This window comes from Pristis pectinata, chromosome 15 (assembly GCF_009764475.1).
Source record: "Pristis pectinata isolate sPriPec2 chromosome 15, sPriPec2.1.pri, whole genome shotgun sequence".
Taxonomy (NCBI): domain Eukaryota; kingdom Metazoa; phylum Chordata; class Chondrichthyes; order Rhinopristiformes; family Pristidae; genus Pristis; species Pristis pectinata.
Window position 1 is genome coordinate 14,073,476 of NC_067419.1, and position 25,729 is coordinate 14,099,204.

Here is a 25,729-nt window from a genome sequence, read left to right on the forward strand (position 1 = left end):
GAAATGACTATGGACTGGAAATGGGCATAGATGTGGCCCCTTTTTAAAAAAAAGTGCTAATTCAGGTGCAAACAACAACAGACCTGATATTTTTATTGCCATTTTAATTAAAGTAACCAAATTGATCATCAGAAATACTTGATTATCTGTATGAGAATAACCTGATAAATAACAATCAATACTCATAAGTGATTCTTCTTAGTAATTTCCTCTTCATCTTCAAAATAGTAGTTTGTGCAAAGCCATGTGATATTATTTACTTGGACCTATAAAAAGCATTTAACAAAGTTCCATGTGATAAATTATTAATTAAATTCAAAACACTATGAATTCAGGGTAAACCCTTAGAATGATAAGAAAGCAGTTGGTATGCAGCAAATATGCTTGTTAACCATTCATAGAATCATAGAATCGTACAGCAGAGAAACGAGCCCATTCAGCCCACCTTGTACATGCTGATCATGCCCCCCCCCCCCCGCATTTGCTAATCCCATTTGCCTGCATTAGGCCCATATGCTTTTCCTATCTAAGTATCTCTCCAAATGCATCTGCTCCACTATCTCCTCTGCAGCTCATTCCAGATAACCACTACCCTCTGTGTGTGAAAAACTTACCCTTCAGATCTCCATTAAGCTTCTCCCCTCTACCTGAAACCTGTGCATTGTAGTTCCAGACTCCACTGCCCTATTGTAGAATGAGGAACTGCTGATCAGTTATTTGCTGACTGACCAACCAGAAGAGCTAACTCCCCACCACACACACATTCTTTTCTCTGCCCCTTCTTCTTTCCACCTTTCATTTCCCTCCTCCTGCTCTATGGCTGCTGACGAGGGCTGAGCCGGGAGGATTACCAGGTTGTGCGGTGCACAACAAAGCACAATAGATTTGCAAAGCCCATACTGTACACTGCAAGGTTCCTCCAATGTGCTGCAGGTACATCTGTGGTATGCTTGAAGAGGTTGCGGGTAGCAACGTAGCTTTCATCATTCTGGGAATCCTCTTGTGGGCTGAAGGGCCTGTAGTGTGTTGTAGTGTTCTATGTTCCTTTGTGCGGAATGGTGCGTGGAAGTCAGGTGCTGAAAGGATAGTCCTTGTCTTTTCAGTGTGCTGCAGTATATGTGTTGTGGTCTGGTGTGAATTTAGTTGCAGTGTGGTTTGCATTGTGGAGTAGCATGTGTTGTGTTGTAGTGTGAGGTGTTTTGTTATAGTGTGCCCTGCGTTCTGCTGTACTGCGGCATGTGTTACAGTGTCTCATGCCTCATAGCATCTCATGTGTATTATAGCTTTGTGTATGTTGTGGCAATGTGTTTATACAGTTGCTGTACGGCATGTGTTCTGTTATGATGTTATGGTAAGTGTAGTGGCCTCGTGTGTTTTGTGTCATGGTGCATGTATTGATGTGTTTATTTTGTAATGTCATGGAGTGGTCTTTGCTGGTCTGGTTTGCGTGGTGGTATAGTGTGAATGATGGACATGTCCAAGTCATTGCTACCCAAGTTGCCAGGCAATGTCCATCACTTGCTCCACATTCAAGGAGAGAAAGGCTAGGAGACTGAGATACATCTCACTATTGAAATGTGGCACCTTCAAAGTGTTGTTGGTGCTGTCATTGGCATCCTGCATAAAGGGAAGTCTGCAGTCCTTGGAGAACCATGTACTCGTGCTCTCTGCTTCCTTCTGTCAAGATAAAAGAAGGCAAATTCCACTCTCAAGCTGTGCAGAGCAAATGCAACCATGTGAAGTATTGGTGGCATCTATGGCTACAGCCTGGAAAGATCGTTAATTGATGGGCTCTGGTATCTTAGGACCATTGGCTGCATGGTTCTGACCCTGCTCTATATTTGTGGCTGCAGCATTTGCCTTTTCTTTATTTGAACCTTCTGACCAAACCTGCCCATCTCCTTTCCTTCCCTCCCCCATCCCTTATTCCATGGTCCACTGCCCTTTTCTACCGGATTCCTTCTTCTTCAGCCCTTGGCCTCTTCTACCAGCTTATTACATCTTCTCCCCCCTCCCACACCCACTACCTTCTCTCCCCTCTCACCTGGACTCGCCTATCACCGGATCTCACCCATCACCTGCCTGCGTGCACTCCTCCCCCTCTCCCCACCTTCTTATTCTGGCTTCTGCCCTCTTCCTTTCCAATCCCGATGAAGGGTCTCAGCCTAAAACGTTTATTTCCCCCCATGGATGCCACCTGACCTGCTGAATTCGTCCAGCACTTTTTGTGTATTAAAACAGTTTCCTAATACATTTCCTCTCTCTGAGGTGGACTCGGGGGGGAGTTACCTCCTGAATGTGTGCGTCGTGACAATCAGTAGTGTGTCTCTGTATTTGCTGCAGTGAAGCCATCCATCAGAAGTGTTCAGCAGCAGCCTGTGTGTCCCTTTCTACATTCAAACCTGATCAAAGACAGTTGGCTGTAATTGAAGGAACTCTTCCGAGACAATAACAGGTGGCGTGGTGTCGATCAACCTCCCGTTCAGCACACCAGCCCCAATAAATCTCTTGCCAACTGAGCCTCAGCAGTGGTTTCTGACAGCTGGAAAGGAACTAGAGAAACAAAATAATAATTAAAGCAGAACTACCAGAAATTAAATAACTTTTAGTAATAAGGCCCACTTATATTTTGTGTACTGGAGAATTCATTTTGAAGCTAAATTAACAGACTTGGACTGCAGATGTCCTTCAGATTAGGCTGCTTTGAGTTTTCTGTGATGGTGTTACTTTCATAACCATGAAGGTGTTAATGGGGGATTTGGGTTATTAATTCCAAATGTTTTGATCGCGACTGTAACTGTCTTCTTGCTCCCAGACTCTGTTAGCTCTCAATGTAATGGAGAATTGTAATGGGCACTTAGTATGGAGATATGTAAATGTTGTCAAGCACACTTGTGATCGCAGGGTGCACAGGGTTGCAATTGCATTGACTGGGTTTGCAAAAACCTTTCTTTGTATTGGAACTTTGGCCCTGAAGGGAAATTCCAACAAAGATTTCAGTTCTAAAGGTCAAACCTTTAATACCTTTTTATTAGTATTTTCCACAGGGCAAAGTATGCACATACGTGCACACCACACATCATGCAGTAACACCCACCACTCACAACATAACACAAACGCCACACCACAATATTAAATGCCCATGTCACAGCAGACACCACATTGCAACACCTGCATATCAAACCACAACACAAGCCACACCACACCCTACCCTAATGCAATATACACCATGCCTCAACACGTTGCACTGCAATTCATGCCACGCCAAAACACAAGCCATACCACAATACCGGCCACACCATAATACAACACGCCATACTGCTACACACACATATCAGACCACAACACACACCACACTATAATGCAACACATGCCAAGCATCAGCACTTTCCACGCCACAATACCATTCACACTACACCATACAAACCACACCAGCAAAGACCCCCACTCCATGACATTACACAATACACATCATGTCAAAGCATGCACCATGACACAAAACACACAAGGCCATTACACTTGCCTCATCATAACAGAACACGTACCATACTGCAACTGAATATACACACTGCCACAACATACGTCAAGCCACAACATATGCATGACATGCTGTAACACATGCCACAGTATAGCAGAACACAGGACGCACTATAACAAAACACCTACACTATAATGCTACCCCACAATGAAGACCACACTGGAACTAAATTTACACCAGACCACAACATAATATACACTATAGCACACTGGAAATAAGCACTGGTTAGTAAGTTTAATTGGTATTGGTATTGGTTTATTATTGTCACTTGTACCGAGGTACAGTGAAAAACTTGTCTTGCATACCAATCGTACAGGTCAATTCATTACACAGTGCAGTTACATTGAGTTAGTACAGAGTGCATTGATGTAGTACAGGTAAAAACAATAACAGTACAGAGTAAAGTGTCACAGCTACAGAGAAAGTGCAGTGCAATAAGGTGCAAGGTCACAACAAGGTAGATCATGAGGTCAGAGTCCATCTCATTGTATCAGAGAAACATTCAATAGTCTTATCACAGTGGGGTAGAAGCTGTCCTTAAGTCTGGTGGTACGTGCCCTCAGGCTCCTGTATCTTCTACCTGATGGAAGAGGAGAGAAGAGAGAATGACCCAGGTGGGTGGGGTCTTTGATTATGCTGACTGCTTCAATTTTATGCAATTTAACACAACTTTAATGCAATTTAAATCTTGCATTTCCATTTTTCCACTTACCGATTATGTTCCTGTAGAGCCTATTTTCATGAGGAGTATTTTAGAGTGTAGTTGAAGATTATTCTAATCATGCTAACTTCTCCCAAACATCTGCCAGAGCTCAATCCCTGGTCTCACTGGTGAAAGACCCAGAAATGGCCGACCAGGCAATGAGTTGGAGTTGATACATGGCCCCTGGAGTTTACACAGCAGCATGATTGACTTGGGCTTATGGAATTAATTGTCACAGCACCCCTACCATTCCACATTGGATTTAGGGTACAGTCCTTATTGTTTGATTTATCACTTCCATCATTCCCTGCTCTTGATTATGAGTGGCCTTGGAATAACTATTCCAAAGTAAGGTGGAACATGTTATGACCAAATTTATCATCAGCACCAGCAAACTTGCCAGGTCATTCATATAAATTGTAAAAAGTCAAAAGGAGGGAGGGGAAAGATTTAATGGGGATCTGAGGGGCAACTTTTTCACACAGGGGCTGGTGGGTATATGGAACAAGCTGCCAGAGGAGGTGGGAGGGCAGATTTAATTACGACATTTAAAATTCATTTGGACAGGTACGTGGATAGGAAAGGTTCAGAGGGATATGAGCCAAACGCAGGCAAATGGGACTAGCTCAGGTAGGCAACTTGGTCGGCATGGTCATGTTGGGCTGAGGGCCCTGTTTCTGCGCTGTACAACTCTAGGTTTCTAATATCAGTTGACTCTGAATAACCATACTCTTTCTTTACATTAAACAGAACAAGGATTGCATTTGAAGTCAAGTTACAAAAACTGAACAAGTCAACAGATTTGCGTGTTTCTTCTTCTGTCTGTACAATGTTCAATGTGCTTGTGGATGCAAAGAAACAATCGACAAAGCTCTGCATTTTGGAAGGAGCACAAGAGGTAGGCCTTCATTTTTAATTACCTCTTCAGTTATAATTTATGTTTCCCACTCTGTTTGCATTGCATTTTTCCAAATGTCGTTTCACTGGAACTGGAATTCTCCAGGCAGTGTAGGAGGCCGAGGACTGACATATCGGCCTCCTCCACTGCCAGGAGGATTTCAAGTGCAAACTGGAGGAACAGCACCTCATTTTCTATCTTGGAACCTTGCAGCCTAATGGCATGAACATTGAATTCTTCCACTTTTTAAGTAATCCCCACACCCCCACCCCCACCCCCCATATGGCTCTAACTTCAACTCCGCATTCTCCCCTAGCCCTGATAATCTTCCAACTTCTTGTCAAGCATCTATCTACCACTGCCTTACAAATATTCAAAGACTCTGTTTCCACCTTCTTTTGGTGAAGGAATTTCCAAAGACCCATAACCCTCTCAGAGAAAAGTAATTATCTCATTTCTGTCCTAAATGAGACATCCTTTGTTTTCAAACAGTAACCCATAGTTCTAGATTCTCCCACAAGAGGAAACAACCTCTTCACATTTAGCCTGTAAAGACCTCCCAGGATCTTATATGTTTTGGTTGTCACCTCTCAGTATTCTGGAAGTCAGTGGAAACAAGTCTAGCTTATCCAACCTTTCCTCATAAGACAGCCTGTGCATTCCAGGTCTTAGTCCAGTAAATTTTATCTGAATTGCTTCCTAAATAAAGAGACCAGTACTGTATATAGTGCCCTTTGTAACTGAAGCAGAATCTCCCCACTTTTATCTTCTGTTTCCCTCACAATAAACAATAAAGTTCTGTTAGCTTTTCTAATTACTTGCTGCACATGCATACTAATCTTTGGTAATAGAATCCTTCTGCGTCTCGGAGTTCTGCATTTTCTCACCTTTTGGATATCTTTTTTTATTTTTTTCCGCCAAATTTCACACTTTGCAACATTATACACTCCTTGCCAGCACGTTGTCCACTCACTTAATTTATGTATATCCCTTTGTTGCCTCCTAATGTTCTCTTCCCAACTTGATCTCCTGCTTTCATACTTGTCATCAGCAAATTTTTACTGCCGCAAAGCAACACGTTTCATGTCATAAGACCGTGATAATAAATCGGATTCTGATTCTGATTCATCCAGGTCATTTATATAAATTGTAAAAAGTCAAGACCCCAACTTTGGAGTCATTAATGACACAGCACGTTGCCAATCAGGAAGAGACCTGTTTATGCCTACTGTCTGTTAACTCGCCAATCTTCTATCCACACCAGTATGTTACCTTCCACAACAGGGGACAGGGGCTTTTATTTTCCACAATAACCAGTGATGTGGCACCTTATCAGAATGTCTTCTGGAAACCTAAGTATAATATCCACTACTTCCCCTTTATGGACTGCACATATTATTTCTTCAAAATATTCCAATGAATTGGTCAAACATGATCTCTGTTTAACAACACACATTGCCTTTGCCTGATTATATATCACTTTTCAGGGTAGATGGTGTAGCATATATAATAATTGCTTTAAGTATTTCCCCTATGACAGATATTAAGCCAACTCACCTGCAGTTCCTGCTTTCTGTCTCTTTCCATTATTGAGTAAAGGATTTACATTCATTATCTCTCAATCTAATGGAACCCTCCCAGAATCTAGGGAATTTTGGAAAATTAAAACCAACGCATTGAGTGTCTCAGTAGCCACTTCGTGTGTAAGATAGGATGGAGTCCATTGGGACTCAAGAGACTAGACAGCCTGCAGCCCCAACAATTTGCTCAGTACCTGAAAAATCAAAAAAAAACTGCACATGCTGGCAAATCAAAATAAAAACAAAAAATGCTGGAAATTCTCAGCGGGTCAGACTGGATCTGTGGGAAGAGAAACAGTCTGTTGAAGGGTCTTTAAAATGTTAACTCTGTTTCTCTACCCACAGATGTGGCCTGACCTGCTGAGTACTTCCAGCATTTTCTGTTTTTATTTGCTCCTGTTCACTGTCCTGGTGACTGTAATTTTCCAGAGTTCACCCCTCCCTTCCAGTTCCCAATTTACAGCTCTTTCTGGGATGGTGATCTATTACGAAGACTGATCCAGAATACCACTTTAATTGATCTGACATCTTGTTTTCTGATATTAATTTCCCAAACTCAATTTTTTCATTTTGTTAATTTTCTTTTTTAAATCACCTTAGTAATTCTCACTATTTTGTTTCTGCATTTCTAATTAGCTTCATCTGGCACACTTTTTTTTTCCTTTATTAATCTTATCGTCATTCTTTGCTGCTACTTTATATTCTATCCGATCTTCTCGGATGTTGTAACTAGCTTTGTCTGACACTCTATATTTTTCCTTCCTCATTAATCTTCGAGTCATTCTTTCCGGCTTCCTTATATTCTATCCAATCTTATTGGATGGAGAAGTCCCACTAGTAGCCAAGTCTTCCTCCAAAACTGTGCCAATCACTTGTCTCAGGTATAAGTAACAGCTTGTGATATAGAGGTATCCCTTGGAGAGGGAATTCTTATTTTTTTATATATTCCATCATATGCTATGATGTAATTTCTGAGTCATATGGTTTTCAACAGTGATGCTGGTCTGAGTTTAAAGCAAAGCCCTTCCTGAACTGTGCAAGATGCAGTGGGAAGCATGCTTCTCCTATAAGAGGGGCAGACAGGTGCTAGTGTCTCTGGAAGTAAGCATATAAGATGGCAGCCTTGGTTGAATAGATGTATATGAATGTAATGTTTGAAATATGTGTGCAGAGCCAAATGTGTGAATGCAGATGATATTTTCAGTTGACTCGACTAATCTTAACCCAATAAGTGAGCCTCCTTCCTGAATTGAGACCAGTTCTCTTGCTCTCTCTTGACACCTTCTCCCATTGGCACTTTGGCTTGTTTTGGCGGCATCTCCTGGGACCAACAGCTGTCAACCAGTTTAGAATAATGAATCTGGGGGCCAATTGCCATCCCTCACAAATCTTGTGCATCCACTGGAAGCACTGAAATAGCCATAGTTCCCTTTAGTGGTTTCCAGCAGTGATGTGATTGACTGTTCCGTTCTCCTTTACGAGCTGGAGTCCTGAAGTCAATTAACTCTGGTTGATTTCCACATAATATTGAAGAAGTAACAAGTGCTTAGCATGAGATAATGGCTATGTCACTGCATTATGTTATTCAAGTCCACAAGGTGTGGGGATAATGACAACAGGACAAAATGACGCCCAGCGCAGGCACAATTTGATCCCCTTATTTTTAGCATTGTTGGGGGAGAAAAGAAGCAATTGTTCGCTTCCACGGCACAAAAGGTGGAACGTTTTTTGTTTTTGTCACATCCCTGTCGTGTGGGTCTGAATGTGTTTCATAAAATGTTCTCATTTCCTTGAGCTCTTAAATTCATTATTTAAGAATAGTGTATTTTAATTTTAAGACATATCTATCTGATATGCAGATAGACTTGAATTTTGGTTTAATTTTCATCATTGTCCTTTTGCTTTTCTCTGTGTTCTGGCTTGTTTTCTTCATTTACGTTTCCCATCTCCGGTTCCAGTTTAGTAAGCAATGGGTAAGTGTCAACTTTTTAAATTCACTTCATATATCTTCTCGTAAAACTTCCTCCTTAAGAAAAATACAGGTGTTGGGTGTTAACTCTAAACAAGGGTGGGAACTCCAGCTTTGAAAGGCCAAAGCAAATGTTCGTGTTTCTGATGAGATGATTTGGAAATGACTCACATCAAGGAAGTTCTGACTTCCACGAAAACCCAAGTAACAAAGACTTTGCCAGTGCTGCAACCCAGGCACTCATTTTTGTTTGAGCATGATTTCTGTCATTTTGTAATCAATTAAGACTGTGTACAACATGTAAGAAGATAATAAGATAAATTCAACATTGTACAACTATATTTTATCATATTTCATGACACACAATTCAAAGGAGTTATTTCCTTTATCCACCTTGTTCTGAAAATAACCATTGTTGCTGTGTTCTTGCACCACATACACAATTACAATGTCTATCTGAGTTGTGTGGTCGTCCATGTTCTGCTCTGACCTTGTGCTGAGGGCTCTGCTCCTTACCCTTTCTACAAAATAGTTATCATTGTGGATATTATGCTTTTGCATTTGATAGCTGTTTTACAGAACATGCCATGGAACAAATTAAAACTATGCTTTAAAATAGTTTAACAAGTATAGTTACATTTAGAATTTAGAAGTCTCAAAGCCTACAGTGGTAAATTACTATTGATCGATTTCTTTCTCAATCAACATTGGGCTCAGCCAGTTGTATCACGCGAGGGAGAAATTGAAGCTTCCTGTATCAAATTTAACATCATATCAACTCAACACATTCCAGTGCTGGATCTACATGATTATTCCCAAGGTCCGTAATACCTCCATCAGTATTGCTGACAGTTTTATGTAAATTGTCACCACTGTTACTATGTGGAGACTTCCCCGGATCATTTGGGAGCCTGACAGCAACCAAGGGAAGAGGTGCTTATTCCACAGGTTTGAGTCATGCTCAGGAAGGGAAAGGACAATTAAGTTCCCCAATTTTTCCCTCTACTTTCTGAAGCTGTTGATTCCTGCTTTGTCCTTGCTGAGCTAACTGCTGTCAAGGGCTGTGAAAGTAGAGGTTAACATTTGGTCCCGCCCCTCAGATCTGGAAGGATGGGGAAATTCAATGATGTCCATTGACGTATATATCTGCATGCAAATGTGAACGTATTGGTCCAGGACACCACCTGCTTGGGTTCCAAAGACCTACAGGTTAGGGACTGTGAGCATGCTCTGTTGGCACCAGAAGAGTGGCGATTCCTAGCACATTCTCAGCAATGCAAAAAGACACATTTCACTGTGTGTTTCAATGTACATGTGACTAATAAATTAATGTCTAAAATGGTGCTAGTTTCAAATGATTTAACTATGTTGAGTACTACAGTCAAGGGTTGTCTTCATCCAATCCCCATGTATACCTGTTTTCCAGCCGGGTTCAGGACTTGTGACACTGGCTGATTTCCCAATTCTTAAATCAAGATGTTTGAGGTCAATTATAGTGTCCCTGCTTTCACACTGAGATTGCATCAGGCCAGACGTTCTGGTTTGTGCGATTTTTCCATATTTCTTTAGGACAAAGAAGGCGGCCATTTCAGCCCGTCAAGTCCATGCCAGCTCACAGAGCAGTCCCAGTCCCCAATATTTTTCCCTGCGACCTATTCTACCTACATTCCCATCATTCCCATTCCTTCCAGAATCTACCACTCACCTACACACTAATAGCAATTTAAGTGACCATTTAACCCACCAAGCTGCACATCTTTGAGATGTGGAAGGAAACCTAAACACCCGGAGGAAACCCACACAGTCAGGGGAAGAGAGTGCAAACTCCACAGTGAGAACTGAAGGTCAGGTTGAGCTCAGGCCACTGGAGATGTGAGGCAGCAGCTCCCCACTGTGCCGCCCCTAATACCACACCAGCCGGTACATGTATCTGGAGTGCCATTGTGTGTTAGTTTATCCTTGCATCCCATAGTTTATCAAACGTGTTGTAATTATCAAATCATCAAATTTCAGGGGTGCTACAGATAGGTATGGAACTAGACAGTTGAAGTAATCACCAAAGATTACTTTTAGAGAAGGCATGTGCTGATGAAAGTTTCTTCTCCTTACAAAAACTCAATATACAGTATTTCACGCTATTTTAAAACTAGTCAGAAATCATGGATTTATTTGTGATCCTGAATCCTCTACAGTTAACCTCAAAATAAGTGGTCCAGAGCTATATTCTCGTTATTTGAATGTTCTTCAGGCAGAAGAAGAAATAGGACGCCCCTTTTATAGAAAGGAAAATTGGCAGTGTTTCACTCTAAATTTGGCCATAAGGCAGCAACGTGTGCTTAAAAACACTGGGCACAGGTCTGTGCAGTTGGAATTTAAACTTCAACAAAGGCAACAACATGCGTTTGTATTATACTCCAAGTGTAAAAGAAACATCTCTGAGTGCTCAACAAGGCAGAAAAGTGGACACAAGGCTTGAAAAGGAGGAATTAGCAAGGGAGAAATCAAAGGCACAAAGTAAATGAAAGGTTTTCAGGAGGCTTTTGAAGGCAGGAGGGATAGGGTGTGCAGAGTGGGGGGTGGAAAGGCAAACTGGTTTTGAGAGAAAATTGCAGAGGGCAGAGTCATACTATTGGAATGATCAAACTCTGATTTGACAGCAGAGAGTTGAAAATACACAGTTAAGTAGAGACAACTACTGAGTAGGTGACCAATTTGTAGAAAGGGTACTGATGTTAAATGTTAACTCTTAAATGTTTTGGACCTCTATACTTAAAGAGTGAAGCTGAAGTTAAATGGCAGATTAAGTTTTTCATTATGCACTCCTGAAGACTGTCTACAAGCCAATGCTCTAACGTTCTTCAGTTTTGACAGGTAGCCCTTAGAAACAAAATTCCCTACAAATAAACTGTAGACCACAGAGACAATGATGTTGCTGTTGGTAATAAAAGATGGAGGCTTTAGAGATTATTTATTAATTATAACAATATGAAGCCTGGCAATCCACAAAGAAGAAGATTATAGTTCTTGGGGAATACTTTATTCGATTGCGTATCACCTGTTAATTTGTTTCTGTTTTGTTAGCAGAGAAAGAAAACTTAATTTAATTTTAAGCTAAATTTATTGTCAGCAAGAATTCTGTGAACCCAAGTGAACTGCTGTTTGCTATCTGAATGCATGATCCCTTGTGCAGCTAACAATCAGGGTCTCTTTTTTTTCACAGAACAGCTTAAATGGCTTATGAATGAGAGTTGTCAGACATAAAATGTTGCATTAATTGAATGTCCTCCTAGCCTTTCACTCACCCAACTAGATGGGTCTTTAGAAAAAGCACATGGTTGTCCTAATTGCAATGAAGCCAACAAAAAAGTATCCTTCACATTCCTCTGCCTGAATGAGGTCTACAACTCAATTCATTCAAATAATAGACCTATTAGCCGCTTAACTCGACAGTGTACATGGGAAGCTTTCTAGCACTGAATGTAAAACAGCATTGGGTGTGGAGATTGTGTTCAAGGTTTTCTATTTGAAGTCCCCCAATTATAGTTTTTAATTGTGTTTGATGTGTTACAAGACATTGTTTTCACAGTCATTCCCTTTTTCCTCTGTCAAGTTGCAAGAAATTATTCTCTTTTTCAAATTACAGCAGCAGTATCACTCAAAGATTGATGATTTGATTGAAGAAACCTTCAAAGAAATGATTTCACTTCTGGTTTCAAAGGTAAGAACTGGTTTGATGAACCATTTGATGAACAATGTCCCCTCAAGCTTTGGAAAATGTTTCTTCACACTATACTACCCAATAAATATGAAGGTGTTGAGAGTTTCTATTTGTAAGGCAATGTGCAGTCATCTATTGGGTTAAAACATAAGCATGTTGGGGTTCACTGTGGGCCTTTTGTAGCCTCGAAAGTATCCACATTTCTACCTGGTAACCTTTCTGCAGAACTAACATTTTCTCTCTTTCTAATTCCTTCAGCCAAACAGAACCCAAAATTATATAAATCCTGGGATCATTTCATGGTTAACTGTATATTCTGAAAATAATGCAATTTGCTGTTTCTCTTTCAATGGCTGCAGAAATGGCACATCAGTCCTGGTTACTTTTGATCATTTAGTTGTCATTAGTCAAACAATATTGATTCTTAATGTTTTGTAAACTCAAGGCAGCCAGCAGTAATACAAAACTATTTGTTTAGTATCTGAAGGGCCTACTGTGATTTAAATTTCCCTTCTCAATTCCTTCCATAAGGAAACAATGAAACAAATTGCAGCACCCTCTCTCATTTTGTGAGCAGCAACATGTCCCGTTAACGGTTTACAAAAATTGATCAGAATTGCACCAAGGGACGTTCACCTTTTAGAATGCTGGTGTTGGACCCTGTGGCGATGAATATTTTTACATTGTAAACCAGTAACGCCACTGTTTCTCCATCGGTTCAATCAGGTTTCATTACAAATTGGTGCCACGTGAGTTTTGTAACCGGAATCAGCTTGATCATTCTGCTGCAGACCAATATTAGTAAGGAGCCACAGGACTACTTCCAAACTGCAGGCTATCTCACACTGCATGCATTTTATCATAGATAAAATAGGCAACCTGTTCCAATCAACATTTTAATGTTCGGATTGTTAGAGGAGCAAAACTTATATCAGCATTATGTTAACTTTAAAAATGTAATTTATTATTGGTCACTGCCTAGACTGATACAAGAAGAAAAGGCCATTTAAATGTGTTAATAAAGAGGTGCTAGTACAAACAGAACTATTCCTCCTCACCACAACAAACATTTCACCACCTCCCACTCCCATTCATACCCCACCCCAACACACTACAACAAAAGTCAGCATGAAACTTGTATTTTCATAATGTCCTGAAGTTAGAGGTGTATCCTAAAGTGCTTCATAGATAAGATGAACGCCAAGCTCTGGGAAGTAACGCTGACAGGATGGTGTGTATTAAGGAGGGCCATAAAAAAATTGGGCGAGGGAGAGAAAAGAGATCATCGAGGAAGAGAATGGATCAAATATCGAACAGGTTTGTGTGATGAACAGTCAGAAAGTCAGTTTGTATTGAATGGAATGATTAGGTTGCAAACAAACTGAACCTGCATAAAATGTTGGCCCAAGAGAGCAAGAGGGGAAGGGAGAGAGACAGAGAGACAACACCTAACTGAAGGACACTCGGTCTCCTTCAAGATTGGATGTTGGACAAACAGTTTTGGCACACTGGAAAGTAGGGGTCGGGGAGCAAAAGAGGAGGCAGTTATCAGGAAAAGCATGACTTAACAGTCTGTAATCTTCCTTCAGTTCCTGATTCTTCAGTTTGATTCACAAGTAATGAGTGCGTATTTGTGGTTAGTATCGCTTTGCCTATGTTGAGGCACCAAGGGGTACGGATAGCAGATTCTGCGATAGCGACAATGAGTCTCGGATGGTGTGTTGCCTCCCTGGTGCCAGGGTACGGGATATCACGGACCGGGTCCAGAATATTCTGAGGGGAGAGGGTGAGCAGCCAGAAGTCTTGGTACATGTAGGTACCAATGACATAGGTAGAAAAAGAGAAGAGGTCCTGAAGGAGGAATACAAGGCATTGGGGAGAAGGTTGAGAAGTAGGACCTCAAGGGTAGTAATCTCAAGATTACTACCTGTGCCACGTGTCAATGATAGGAAGAATAGAAAGCTCTGGCAGATGAATGCGTGGCTGAGTGACTGGTGCAGGGGGCAGGGCTTCAGATTTTTGGATAATTGGGACCTTTTTTGGGGGAGGCATGACCTATTCGCTAAGGATGGGTTGCACCTAAACTCCAGAGGTTCCAATATCTTGGCGGGAATGTTTGATTTAGTTGTAGGGGAGGGTTTAAACTGATCTGGCAGGGGGATGGAAACCAGGATGTTAGGTTACAAGATGCTAAGGTAAAGGAGGGAGTTTATAGAAACAAGTCCAATGAGGATGGCAAGAAGGACAGGCAGGTGAGAAGTCAGGATAATTTGCTGAATAATAGAAGTACAAGTCAGGATGTTAGGATACAGAATGTTAGGATAGAGGATGAGGTATATAGGAACATGTCTAAGGTAGTATGTAGTGAAGATGGTAAGAAGGATAGACAGGTGGAAAGCCAGGATAATCTGCTGAACAATAGAAGTACAACAAAATTAATAGCAGATACCGGACTAAACGTACTATATTTAAATGCACGTAGCATTAGGAATAAAGTAGATGACCTAGTGGCACAACTACAGGTTAATAAATACGACATTGTGGCAATCACCGAGTCATGGCTTTATGATGGATGTGATTGGGAACTGAATGTCCAGGGGTACACAGTGTATAGGAAGGATAGGCGGGTAGGCAGAGGGGGAGGTGTGGCCCTGATGGTTAGTAGTGATATAAAATCGATAGAAAGGAAGGATATTGGGTCAGAGGAGGTGGAATCCTTGTGGGTGGAGCTAAGGAATAGCAAGGGTAAAAGGACAATGGTAGCAGTCATATATAGGCCCCCTAATAGCAGTCAGCAAGTGGACGATAAGTTGCAGTTTGAGATAGAAAAAGCATGCCAGAGTGACAATGTGAAGATAATTATGGGGGATTTTAACATGAAGGTGGACTGGGAAATCCAGAATGGCAGTAGTACTCAGGAGAGTGAGTTTGTGGAATGTCTAAGGGACGTTTTTCTAGAGCAACTTGTTGAAGAGCCCACCAGGGGATCGGCTGTTTTGGATTGGGTGCTGTGTAATGAACCGGAGGTGATTAGGGAACTAAAGGTAAAGGAACCACTGGGAACCAGTGATCACAATATGATTGAGTTCAGTTTCAAGTTTGAGAAGGAGAAGCTGATAACTGGTGTATCGATATTTCAGATGAACAAAGGAAATTACAATGGTATGAGAGAGGAGTTGGCCCTAATTGATTGGAAGAGTAAGCTGGCTGGAGGGACGGCGGAGGAGAAATGGAAGGAATTTCTACAGGAAATAAGGAAATTGCAGGATAGATATATTCCAAGAATAAAGAAGGTTTTTAATGGAAAAAAGGCACAAATGTGGATAACGAGAGAGGTGAAGGCTAAAATAAAAGCAAAAGGGGCAGCGTACAAAGAAGCAAAAATTAGTGGGAAAACAGAAGACTGGGAAGCTTTTAAAAACCTGCAGAGAGAAACTAAGAAGGTCATTAGGAAAGAAAAGATGAATTATGAAAGGAAGTTGGTGGATAACATTCAGAAGGATACTAAGAGTTTTTTTAAATACATAAGGTGTAAAAGAGAGGCACGGGTTGATATAGGACCAATTGATAATGGTGCAGGAGCTATTATAATGGATGATAGAGAGATGGCAGAGGAATTGAATGAATGTTTTGCATCGGTCTTCACCGTGGAGGACATCAGCAATGTGCCGGTTAGTCAGGAGTCTCACGAAATGGAATTGAGTTCAGTTAAGATTACTAGGGAGAAGGTGCTAGGAAAACTAAATGGACTAAAGACTGATAAGTCTCCCGGACTGGATGAGGTGCATCCCCGGGTTCTGAAGGAGGTGGCTTTAGAGATAGCGGAGGCATTGGCGATAATTTTCCAGAAATCGATAGATTCCGGCGTGGTTCCGGAGGACTGGAGGGTTGCAAATGTAGTTCCGTTGTATAAGAAAGGTGGGAGGCAGCATAAAGGAAATTACAGGCCTATTAGTCTGACGTCAGTGGTGGGAAAGTTATTGGAATCTATCCTCAAAGACGGGGTTACGGAATACCTAGAGGCGCAGGGCAGGATAGGTCCTAGCCAACATGGTTTTGTGAAGGGAAGATCCTGCCTGACCAACCTATTGGAGTTTTTTGAAGAAATCACAGGTAAGGTGGATAAGGGAGAGGCGGTAGATGTTGTGTATTTAGACTTTCAAAAGGCCTTTGATAAGGTGCCTCACAAGAGACTGATTAATAAGATGAGAGGTCATGGAATTACGGGTAGGATAACAGAATGGGTGGAGCATTGGCTGGTTGACGGGAAGCAAAGAGTGGAAATAAAAGGATCTCGTTCTGGTTGGTTACCGGTTACTAGTGGTGTGCTGCAGGGGTCGGTGTTGGGACCGCTCCTTTTTACCTTGTACATTAATGATTTGGATGATGGAATAAATGGTTTCATTGCTAAGTTTGCGGATGACACCAAGATAGGGGGAGGAGTAGGGAGTATTGAAGAGATAGGAAGGTTGCAGAGGGACCTAGACAGTTCAGGAGAATGGGCAAGGAAATGGCAGATGAGATTCAATGTAGGGAAATGTGCAGTTGTACACTTTGGAAGCAGAAATAAGCGGGCAGATTATTATCTAGGAGGAGAGAAAATCCAAAGCACGGAAGTACAAAGGGACTTGGGGGTACTCGTGCAGGATACCTTAAAGGTTAACCACCAGGTCGGATCAGTGGTAAAGAAAGCGAATGCTATGTTGGCATTCATTTCGAGAGGTATAGTGTATAAAAGTAAGGAAGTGTTGATGAGGCTTTACGGGGCACTAGTGAGGCCTCATTTGGAATATTGTGCGCCGTTTTGGGCCCCACATCTTAGGAAGGATGTGTTGACGTTGGAGAGGGTTCAGAGGAGATTTACGAGGATGATTCCAGGAATGAAAGGGCTTACGTATGAGGAGCGTTTGTTGGCTCTTGGACTGTACTCGCTGGAGTACAGAAGAATGAGAGGGGACCTCACAGCGACATTTAAAATATTGATAGGAAAGGACAGAGTAAATGTGGCTAGGCTGTTTTCCTTGGTGGGTGAGTCCAGGACCAGAGGGCACAATCTTAGAATTAGAGGGTACGGTTTCAAAACAGAGATGAGGAAAAATTTCTTTAGCCAGAGGGTGGCGAATTTGTGGAACTCCTTGCCACGTACAGCAGTGGAGGCCAGATCAGTGGGGGCATTCAAGGAGGAAATAGATAGATATCTAAATAGTCAGGATATCAAGGGATATGGGGATAAGGCCGGTAATTGGGATTAGAATAGTTTTTTGTTCTTCTTCTTCCCCCATTCCCCATTTCTCATTTCTATTTCCCTTTCCTTGGAGCAGACTCGATGGGCCGAATGGTCTGCTTCTGCTCCCTTGTCTTGTGATCTTGTGAACCACTTAGTCCAAAAACAGGACATCTGCAGAAAGTATGAGGGGTGAAAGAAAAATTCAGAACATACTAACCCAATACAACTGAAGGGGAGAAAATTCAACACGAGGCTTCAGTGTACTGAGCAAACAAACAGCACTTCCCATTGCCCTGCCTCAAACATGTCCTGAGTTTATGTATATTTTTCATTCTTTTTCTTCAAGAAAGAAGGAAGCCATTTGGCCCATCATGTCTCTGCAAGCTCTACAAGCATTCCATCACTTATTTCCAATCCTCTTTCACATGCCCATCAGTTCCCCTCTAACTCTCCTGCCACCCACCTACACCAAAGGCAATTTACAGTCATGCATCCTTGGGATGTGAGAGGAAACTGCAGCACCCAGTGAAACCGTCACAGGGAGGACATGCAAACTTCATGCACGCAATCCCCAGGGTCAGTATGGAACCTGGGTCTCCAGAGCTCTGTGGCAACAGCTGGATTCAGTGCACATAGAGAGGAACATTTATCTCTGCTGAGTGAAATAACTTATAACTTAACATTAAGTTTTAATGTGCAGGATCATGTGCCTCCACATATGTTTATTTGAAGTATTTTATAATTAACTGAAATGATAAACTTTTGACTGTGATGTTCATTCCCACCAATGTTGCTGGCATATACATGGTGTATGTATTTTCTGTGTTGGAAGAATCTGTCTGGTATTGAACTACCTTTCCTTTTCTCCCCTCTCCACCCCCAACATCCCAAGTTTGTATTTGTACTGGAAGGTGTATTATCCAAATTGTCAAGATATGATGAAGGAACCTTCTTCTCTTCAATACTATCATTCACTGTAAGTAATCCGATTTAAGTCTTGTGTGTCCCCTGTAAATAATTGAACTAACTGAATGTGGTCCTGAAAGAATTTCTTCACACAGATCCATGAGGTCAAAGCCTTTGGGTGGCAGAGTGGTGCAGCTAAGTAGAGTTGTTGCCTCATAACACCAGTGACCTGGGTTCAATACTCCGTAGAGTTTGCAACTACTTGGGTTTCCCCCGGGTGCTCTGGTTTCCTCCCACATTCTGTGCGGGTTGATGGGTTCGTTATCCACTGTGAATTGCCCCTAATGTGTAGATGAGTGGCTGAAATTGTGGGGAGAATAAAATGGGATTAGCTACTGACTGGTGTAAATGGGTGTGTGATGATCAGTGGACCAAAAGGGCCTGTTTCCATGGCTATATTACAGTTGCCATAATTTCCATATTAAAAGTGGCCTAGGATTTAGCACTTGTGATGCCCAGCTGCAAGTCCCCTGTGAAGTGGTTAACAGGCAGTTTGTCTGCCAGTCTACTTTGCAGACCGTCACTGCTCTCCTTCATCAAGTTACGAATCATTGCTTGTTCTGCACCCCCAGGAAGTGGGGGAAATCACAGTGACCATTATTTCTGAAATATGATTATGAGTAAATGAGGTTCCCCTTACAAGGGCCAGACTTCGAAATTCGCCTGTGTCATAGAACATTACAGCACGGTACGGGTCCTTCAGCCCACCATGTTGTGCCAACATTTTATCCTGCTCTAAGATCTATCTAACCCTTTCCTCCCACATAGCCCCCCATTTCTCTATCATTCATGTGTCTATCTAAGAGTCTCTAAATGCCCCTAATGTATCTGCCCCCACAACCTCTGCCGGCAGTGTGTTCCACGCACCCACCACTCTCTGTGTAAAAAGCTTACCCCTGACATCCCCCTTATACCTTCCTCCAATCACCTTAAAATTATGTCCCCTCATGTTAGCCATTGTCGCCCTGGGAAAAAGTCTCTGACCGTCCACTCGATCTATGCCTCTTGTAATCCTGTACACCTCTATCAAGTCACCTCTCATCCTCCTCCTCTCCAAAGAGAAAAGCCCTAGCTCACTCAACTTATCCTCATAAGACATGCTCTCCAATCCGGCAACATCCTGGTAAATCTCCTCTGCACCCTCTCTGAAGCTTCTACATCCTTCCTATAATGAGGCAACCAGAATTGAACACAATACTCCAAGTGTGGTCTAACCAGAGTTCTACAGAGCTGCAACATCGCCTGGCGGCTCTTGAACTCAATACACCGACTAATGAAGGCCAATACTCCATATGCCTTCTTAACAACCCTGTCAACCTGCATGGCAACCTTGAGGGATCTATGGACGTGGACCCCAAGATCCCTCTGTTCCTCCACACTGCTAAGAGTCCTGCCATTAACCTTGTATGCTGTCATTTGATTCATGCTCCAATTTAGAGTCACCCCATGCTCCAGCAAGGGGTGGGTTGTGGGAGGACAGAGGAGTAATATAGGAAAATCTATCTAGAAGTATTTTATAAATAGGAGAAAAAAGGTTGAAGTTTACTCCCTGTACCTCACTCTTTCCAGAGGCTTGCATTACTCTACCTATTGCTTACCAACAAGGGAGGTGCCACCTAACTTGCCTCCGAGGCAGCAATATTGAATATACCCTGCTGGTAGGAGATGTGTGAGTGCTGCGTAGATTTACTTACTACTACTTGTAATGCAAACAAGACCTGCCTGTTCTTTATACAGAGGGATTGTCATGTTAGGATGGAATAATTTCTTGGTTGGCCATAGCGCTGGTTAGTTTGAGACAACAATTAAAGTATTTCAAGACCATCAAGTTCACGTCTCAACTGCTGGGATCAGCTGTGAGGTTGCAGCAGATGCAATCTTGCAGCTGCCAACAGGGAGCTCGAGGGCTACAAGAAAAGTAATTTGGTGGAAAAGGGTTCAAGGGGGTCGGCTAATTTTCGCAAGGTAACTGTAACCTTCTTTTCACTACTATGTGTGAAAATTTTGCCCGTGGCCAATTTTTGTTCTTTTCTGCCCTAAGGTGAAAGCTGCTGCGAAGTACGTTGATGTACCTGTGAGTATTGCTCTTCTTGCAATTTCAGTCTGGATACTGGTTAAAAACATTAGTTAGACCTGTTGTGTCTATATGTGGATCCCCCATCCCCAAAAGACAAATCACGATGTTTTTGAGCACAGACAGTGGACCTGATTGATTGTCACCTCTCTGATGAGAATAACATATACACAGTCACAATTAGACGCAGTCTCAGGTATTTCATTTTCAACCAAGTTCAGTGCCTTTAGTCTGCTGCCTTTAGGAGCCCTGTGCAACTTGAGTTTGGGCAGTTTTATTCCAGTTCACAGAATCAGAACCACAGAATTATCACAAGATGGAAGGAGAGCATTCGATCTACTGAGTCCATACAGGCATGTTCCAGCTGGTTCCATTCTGCCCCCCCCCCCCCCCCCACTTTCTCCCCTGAGTCCCCTGAATGTTTAAATTTCAAGTATAAATGCTTTTAAATGTTACAATTGAATACATTATGTGTTCCTGCATATGCATTCCAGACCCTAATTACACACTGTGTAAAAGTTTTATTTTAAGTCCCTTTCAGTTCCTTTGCCAATCACATTCGTCCTATGACCGCTGGTTCCTTACCCTTCCACCAATGGGAATTGTTTACCTCTATTTTCTTTGTGATTTAAAATGTCTCCATCTGATTCCCATGCAACCTCCTCTGTTCCAAGGTGAATAACCCCAGTTCTTCCTGTTTATCGGCACAACTGAAATCCCTCATCCCTGAAATCAACATGGCAAATCTCTTCTGCTCCCTCTCTTAAGTCTACATCTTTCCTAATGGGTGGTGCCAGAACCAGACAATACGCCAGCTGTGGCTGAATTGGTGAACGCAAACCCACATGACACCACTTACGAACCCGGTGTTCATTAGCACGTTCAAAAATAGTAGTGAATTGGCCTGATATGTGAAGCAAAGCAGTCTTCTTGGAAAGGTAGAAGGTGATCTCAAGCAATAAAATGAAGCAGAATGCTCGGATCGGACAAATGGAACTTCCGACTAAGTATGCGGTAGCTGAAATTTGGGTGTGCTTGATACTAGCACTGTATCCTTAAAAGCACTGACCTGAATGTGCATGCGAAACCCGGCAGAGAAAGAAAATACATTCTGTGCTGATTCATTTTATTGTCTGAAAACACTTCCAGCTTCCAATAAGATTTTGATGCACATGGGCAGCACAGTGATGCAGCAGGTAGTGCTGCTGCTACTTCACAGCTCCATGGCCCCAGGTCTTATCGTGATCACCGGTGCTACCTGCGTGGAGTTTGCACACTCACCTTGTGACCTCATGGGTTTTCTCTGGGTGCTCTGGTTTCGTCCCGTGTCCCAAAGAAATGCGTGTTGGTTGGTTAATCGATTACAGTATACCACTCCTGGTGTGGTTGAGTAATAGGGCAATTAGGTGGGAATTGACGGGCATGTGAGAGAGAATAGGTTACAAGGAAATAAGTGGGGGAATGAGATTGAGTGGATTCCTCTGAAAGCTGAGAAAGACTCAATAAGCCTCCATCGATTAAGAAATATCAGAGAAAAGAAATATCACCCTCCCTTGGTTGCTGCTGAACTGACCAGGGTCTAAGGCAGTAAGTCTTCAAGCAAAGGTGAATTCATGAATGAATTATATTTTCATAGTGCGGTAGGAGATGGACCAGGTGGGGTGTTTGAGGAGTTGAGGCAGAAGGGTAAAGTTGGATATTTTTATATAGTCACTGTTATTTCATGGAAGTCTGAAATGTCTACTGCAGCTAAAGCATTCCTACACTCTAATTAAAATGGTTAATCATATTCCTTAAGTTGTTATTTATCTCATATTTTGTAAGAAACAAGTGGTTTTTCATTAGTTCGGTAAGTAATGGGAAGCAAATCATATTTTAACTAGTCCAGATGGAGAACCACAGTTCGTTAATTTAGAAGAATGACTTTATATATCCTTTTGACAATCCAAGGAGGAGCAAAGACACTGTCAACCAGATGACAAAATTGAGAGAAGTGAAGGATATCTGTGTTTGTGTATTTATTAGATTCAGCTTTTCTGTTGTGTAACACCATTTCTGCTAACCAATGTGTGCTTTATATTGTATGCTGTTATAGTGGTGGTTAAACGATAAATGGATACCACAGATTGTATTACAAGGCTGAACTTGAGGCTCAAGTTTCGGATGATATCACATATTACAACAGCAAACTTTGAACAAATTCACTCAATGATTTCCATCTTGAGATCACTGTACAACCCTGGAATCACTCCATTGGATTAATTATGTTAACATTTGTTACATCAAACCCTAACTTCCTTTTGATCAGGGATAGAAATCTAAACAACAGTAACCAGTGGGACTAGTAAATTGGACAGAGCAGCTGGAGAAGGGTTGGGTGTTCCCATTTTTACATTGGCTGAACCCTGATGTCACAGAAGGAGGCTGAACTAACGGCATGGTATCACCCATTAGATCATATGCTGATCTAACTCTCTGGACACTCAACAGATACTCTGTCAGGATTTGGGAGTATTTTGTTGGAGATTGATGGGAGTGGGGCTTACAGTATTTTCAGGCCTGGGTTTTGGTCTGGAACACCTCAAAAGACTGAATGGAGACTGATCTGAAATCAGCATGCTGGTGAAGTGAACTGATGTAAAAATCACTAGATCATGGCCACCAGAAGAGAAATTGAGTGCAGCTTCCCAAAACCATGTTTTTCTCCACTTTATCTTTATTGCGTGTCATGAGTTGGCCACCCAGCACAGGCATTGCCCTTTTCGGTTGCACCTCCTGCTTTGAATGTCCAAAAACTCAAGGCTAGTCAGAGCTGGTGGAGTGTGATGATATGTCATCAGATCCACTTGCTAAAAATTAATCTGATTCCCATGTAAATCAATCGTGTTTTCTGCTGAATGTCTGAAATTGTTAGCATCTTCTTCAGGTGACCTATGACGCCAACGGTGTTTCTTCAGAATGTATTGTGGAACTTGCAAGAAGAGTCTTTTTGATTTCTTTTTGACACTGGGGTAGTCACAATGAGAATCTGTGCTTCACTTTCTGATGTAATCATTCAAGGATTAAGAGCTACAGCATTCTCAATTAGATTTAAGCAAACATCGTGAAATGATGCTGTTTGGACAAGAAGGAAGAATATACGCCTTCAAAACTTAACATCAGCCTGGCACGTAACTGAAGAACAGCAAAGTTATGGTGAATTATGAACGGACAAAGTATCTTGTCAGGTTCTACCTTCCTGAAAATGTGACACGTGTGGCTCGATGAAGGATGAGGATCTAAGGTTCAGGAAGCAGGGCAGGAATGTAAACCACCATCTCCATTTTGAACCTATACAGTAAGATTTTCCCACCTGGTTAACTACAAGCCTTAATCATTCTCACACAGGCATGCAGAAAGTATTTCAGACAAGCAATTCAACTTTCACTCAATGTTGGTGAACACTGATGAGAAATTCCATTTGTCATACAGTATTGCGTTGCATTTATAATAAGTGTTCAAAGGCCTTTCGGGAATAATTCCTTAAAGATGAACCCATCCATTTTTGATTGTTGCATTGAGTGCTATGCTTTTCATAACCTTTTTAGGAGCAGATAATTCTTTGCATCAAAGTGTGACATTATCAGTTGCAGTCACTTTACTGGCAGATTCGAGTGAAGCTACTGGGAACTGTCCATTTGTAAGTTTAGGATCATCAGGTAGGAGGTGACAGCGCTGCATGCTGATCTGTAAATTATTTTAAAAGTAACTGCAGATGCTGGAAATCAGAGGTAAAAACAGAAAATGCAATAAATGCTCAGCGATTCAGGCAGCTCCTGCAGAAGGAGGTTGCTTTGAATGAGGTTTTGTCAGAAATGGCTTTCTCACAATTAATCTAGAGAATGATTGATCTAAGTAAAGCATCTTCGCAGCTCAGAGAGGCTGGACTCCAATAGAGGAGGAAATCATCAAAGGGTCTGGGCTGCTCATTTAACATATATATGGACTAGTGTATAATATAGGAGCCTAAGGTACTATCATTGACCTCTTCCTCTGAACTTCCTAATATTGCCCATCCTTTGACCTGCTGCTACCTAATTCTTCACCATGAGAGAAACTGAGGAGAGAAAAGGCACGGGACAACTAAGTTTCCCCTGGAGTTGTATGTACGTGTGCATGTTGTGTGCTTCCCCTTGGTGACAGTATATGATGGGTGCCTTACATATAACATAGAACAGCACAGGAACAGGCCCTTCAGCCTACGATGTCTGTGCCAACTACGATGCCAATTTAAACTAAACCCATCTGCCTGCACATGGTCCATATCCCTCCATCCCCTGCCTTTTCATGTGCCTGTCTAAATGCCTCTTAAACGTTCCAATCTGCCATGAATTCCATGTGCCTTAATCTTCTCGATCAGCCTAACATGGACCTTGTTGAATGCTTTACCAAAGTCCATATATACAACATCCACTGCCCTCTTGTCATCAATCGTCTTCGTCATTTTCTCAAAAAAAAGATATGACCTTCCCTGCACAAAGCCACGCCAATTCTCCCTGATAAGTCCATGCTTTACTCGATGTGAGTAAATCCTATCCAATAAATTCCCTACCACTGGTAAGGCTTATCAGCCTGTATTTTCCTGGTTTGTCCCTATTGCTCTTCTGAAACAAAAGAACATTGGCTATTCTCCAGTCTTCTGGGACATTGCCTGTAGCTAAAGAGGAAACAAAGATCTCTGTCAAGGCCCTAAGTATCTCATCTCTTGCCTCCCTCAATAACCTTGGATAAATCCATCGGCCCCTGGGAACTTATCCACCTTAGTTCTTCAAAGGACCCAACACCTCCTCCTTCTTGATATCCACATGCCCTAGAATATTAGCATACCCATCCCTGATCTCACCCTCCTCCATCTCCCTCGACTTGTTGAATACTAATGCAAAGTACCTCACCCATTTCCTCTGGTCCAGACATAAATTTCCTCCTTTGTCCTTGAGTGATCCCATCCTCTGCTTAGATACCCTCTTGTTTGTAATGTGTGTATAAAATGCCTTGAGATTTTCCTTAATCCTACTTG

The 25,729-nt window shown here is 42.0% G+C and overlaps 1 protein-coding gene across 7 annotated transcripts in view; it reads left to right on the forward strand.

The window, feature by feature from the left end:
- Window positions 1-25,729, forward strand: part of cadps2 (Ca++-dependent secretion activator 2) — a 537,859-nt gene that overhangs the window by 461,478 nt on the left and 50,652 nt on the right. For 4 of the 7 annotated variants that reach the window (XM_052030089.1, XM_052030091.1, XM_052030094.1 and 1 more), the window contains 4 exons: window positions 4,992-5,139; window positions 12,332-12,406; window positions 18,526-18,609; window positions 20,641-20,673. In XM_052030089.1, the coding sequence (XP_051886049.1) occupies window positions 4,992-5,139; window positions 12,332-12,406; window positions 18,526-18,609; window positions 20,641-20,673 (340 nt within the window). Of the gene's footprint in view, window positions 1-4,991; window positions 5,140-8,677; window positions 8,693-12,331; window positions 12,407-18,525; window positions 18,610-20,640; window positions 20,674-25,729 lie in introns of all 7 variants that reach the window. The other 3 variants (XM_052030087.1, XM_052030092.1, XM_052030090.1) reach the window with 2 other exon arrangements.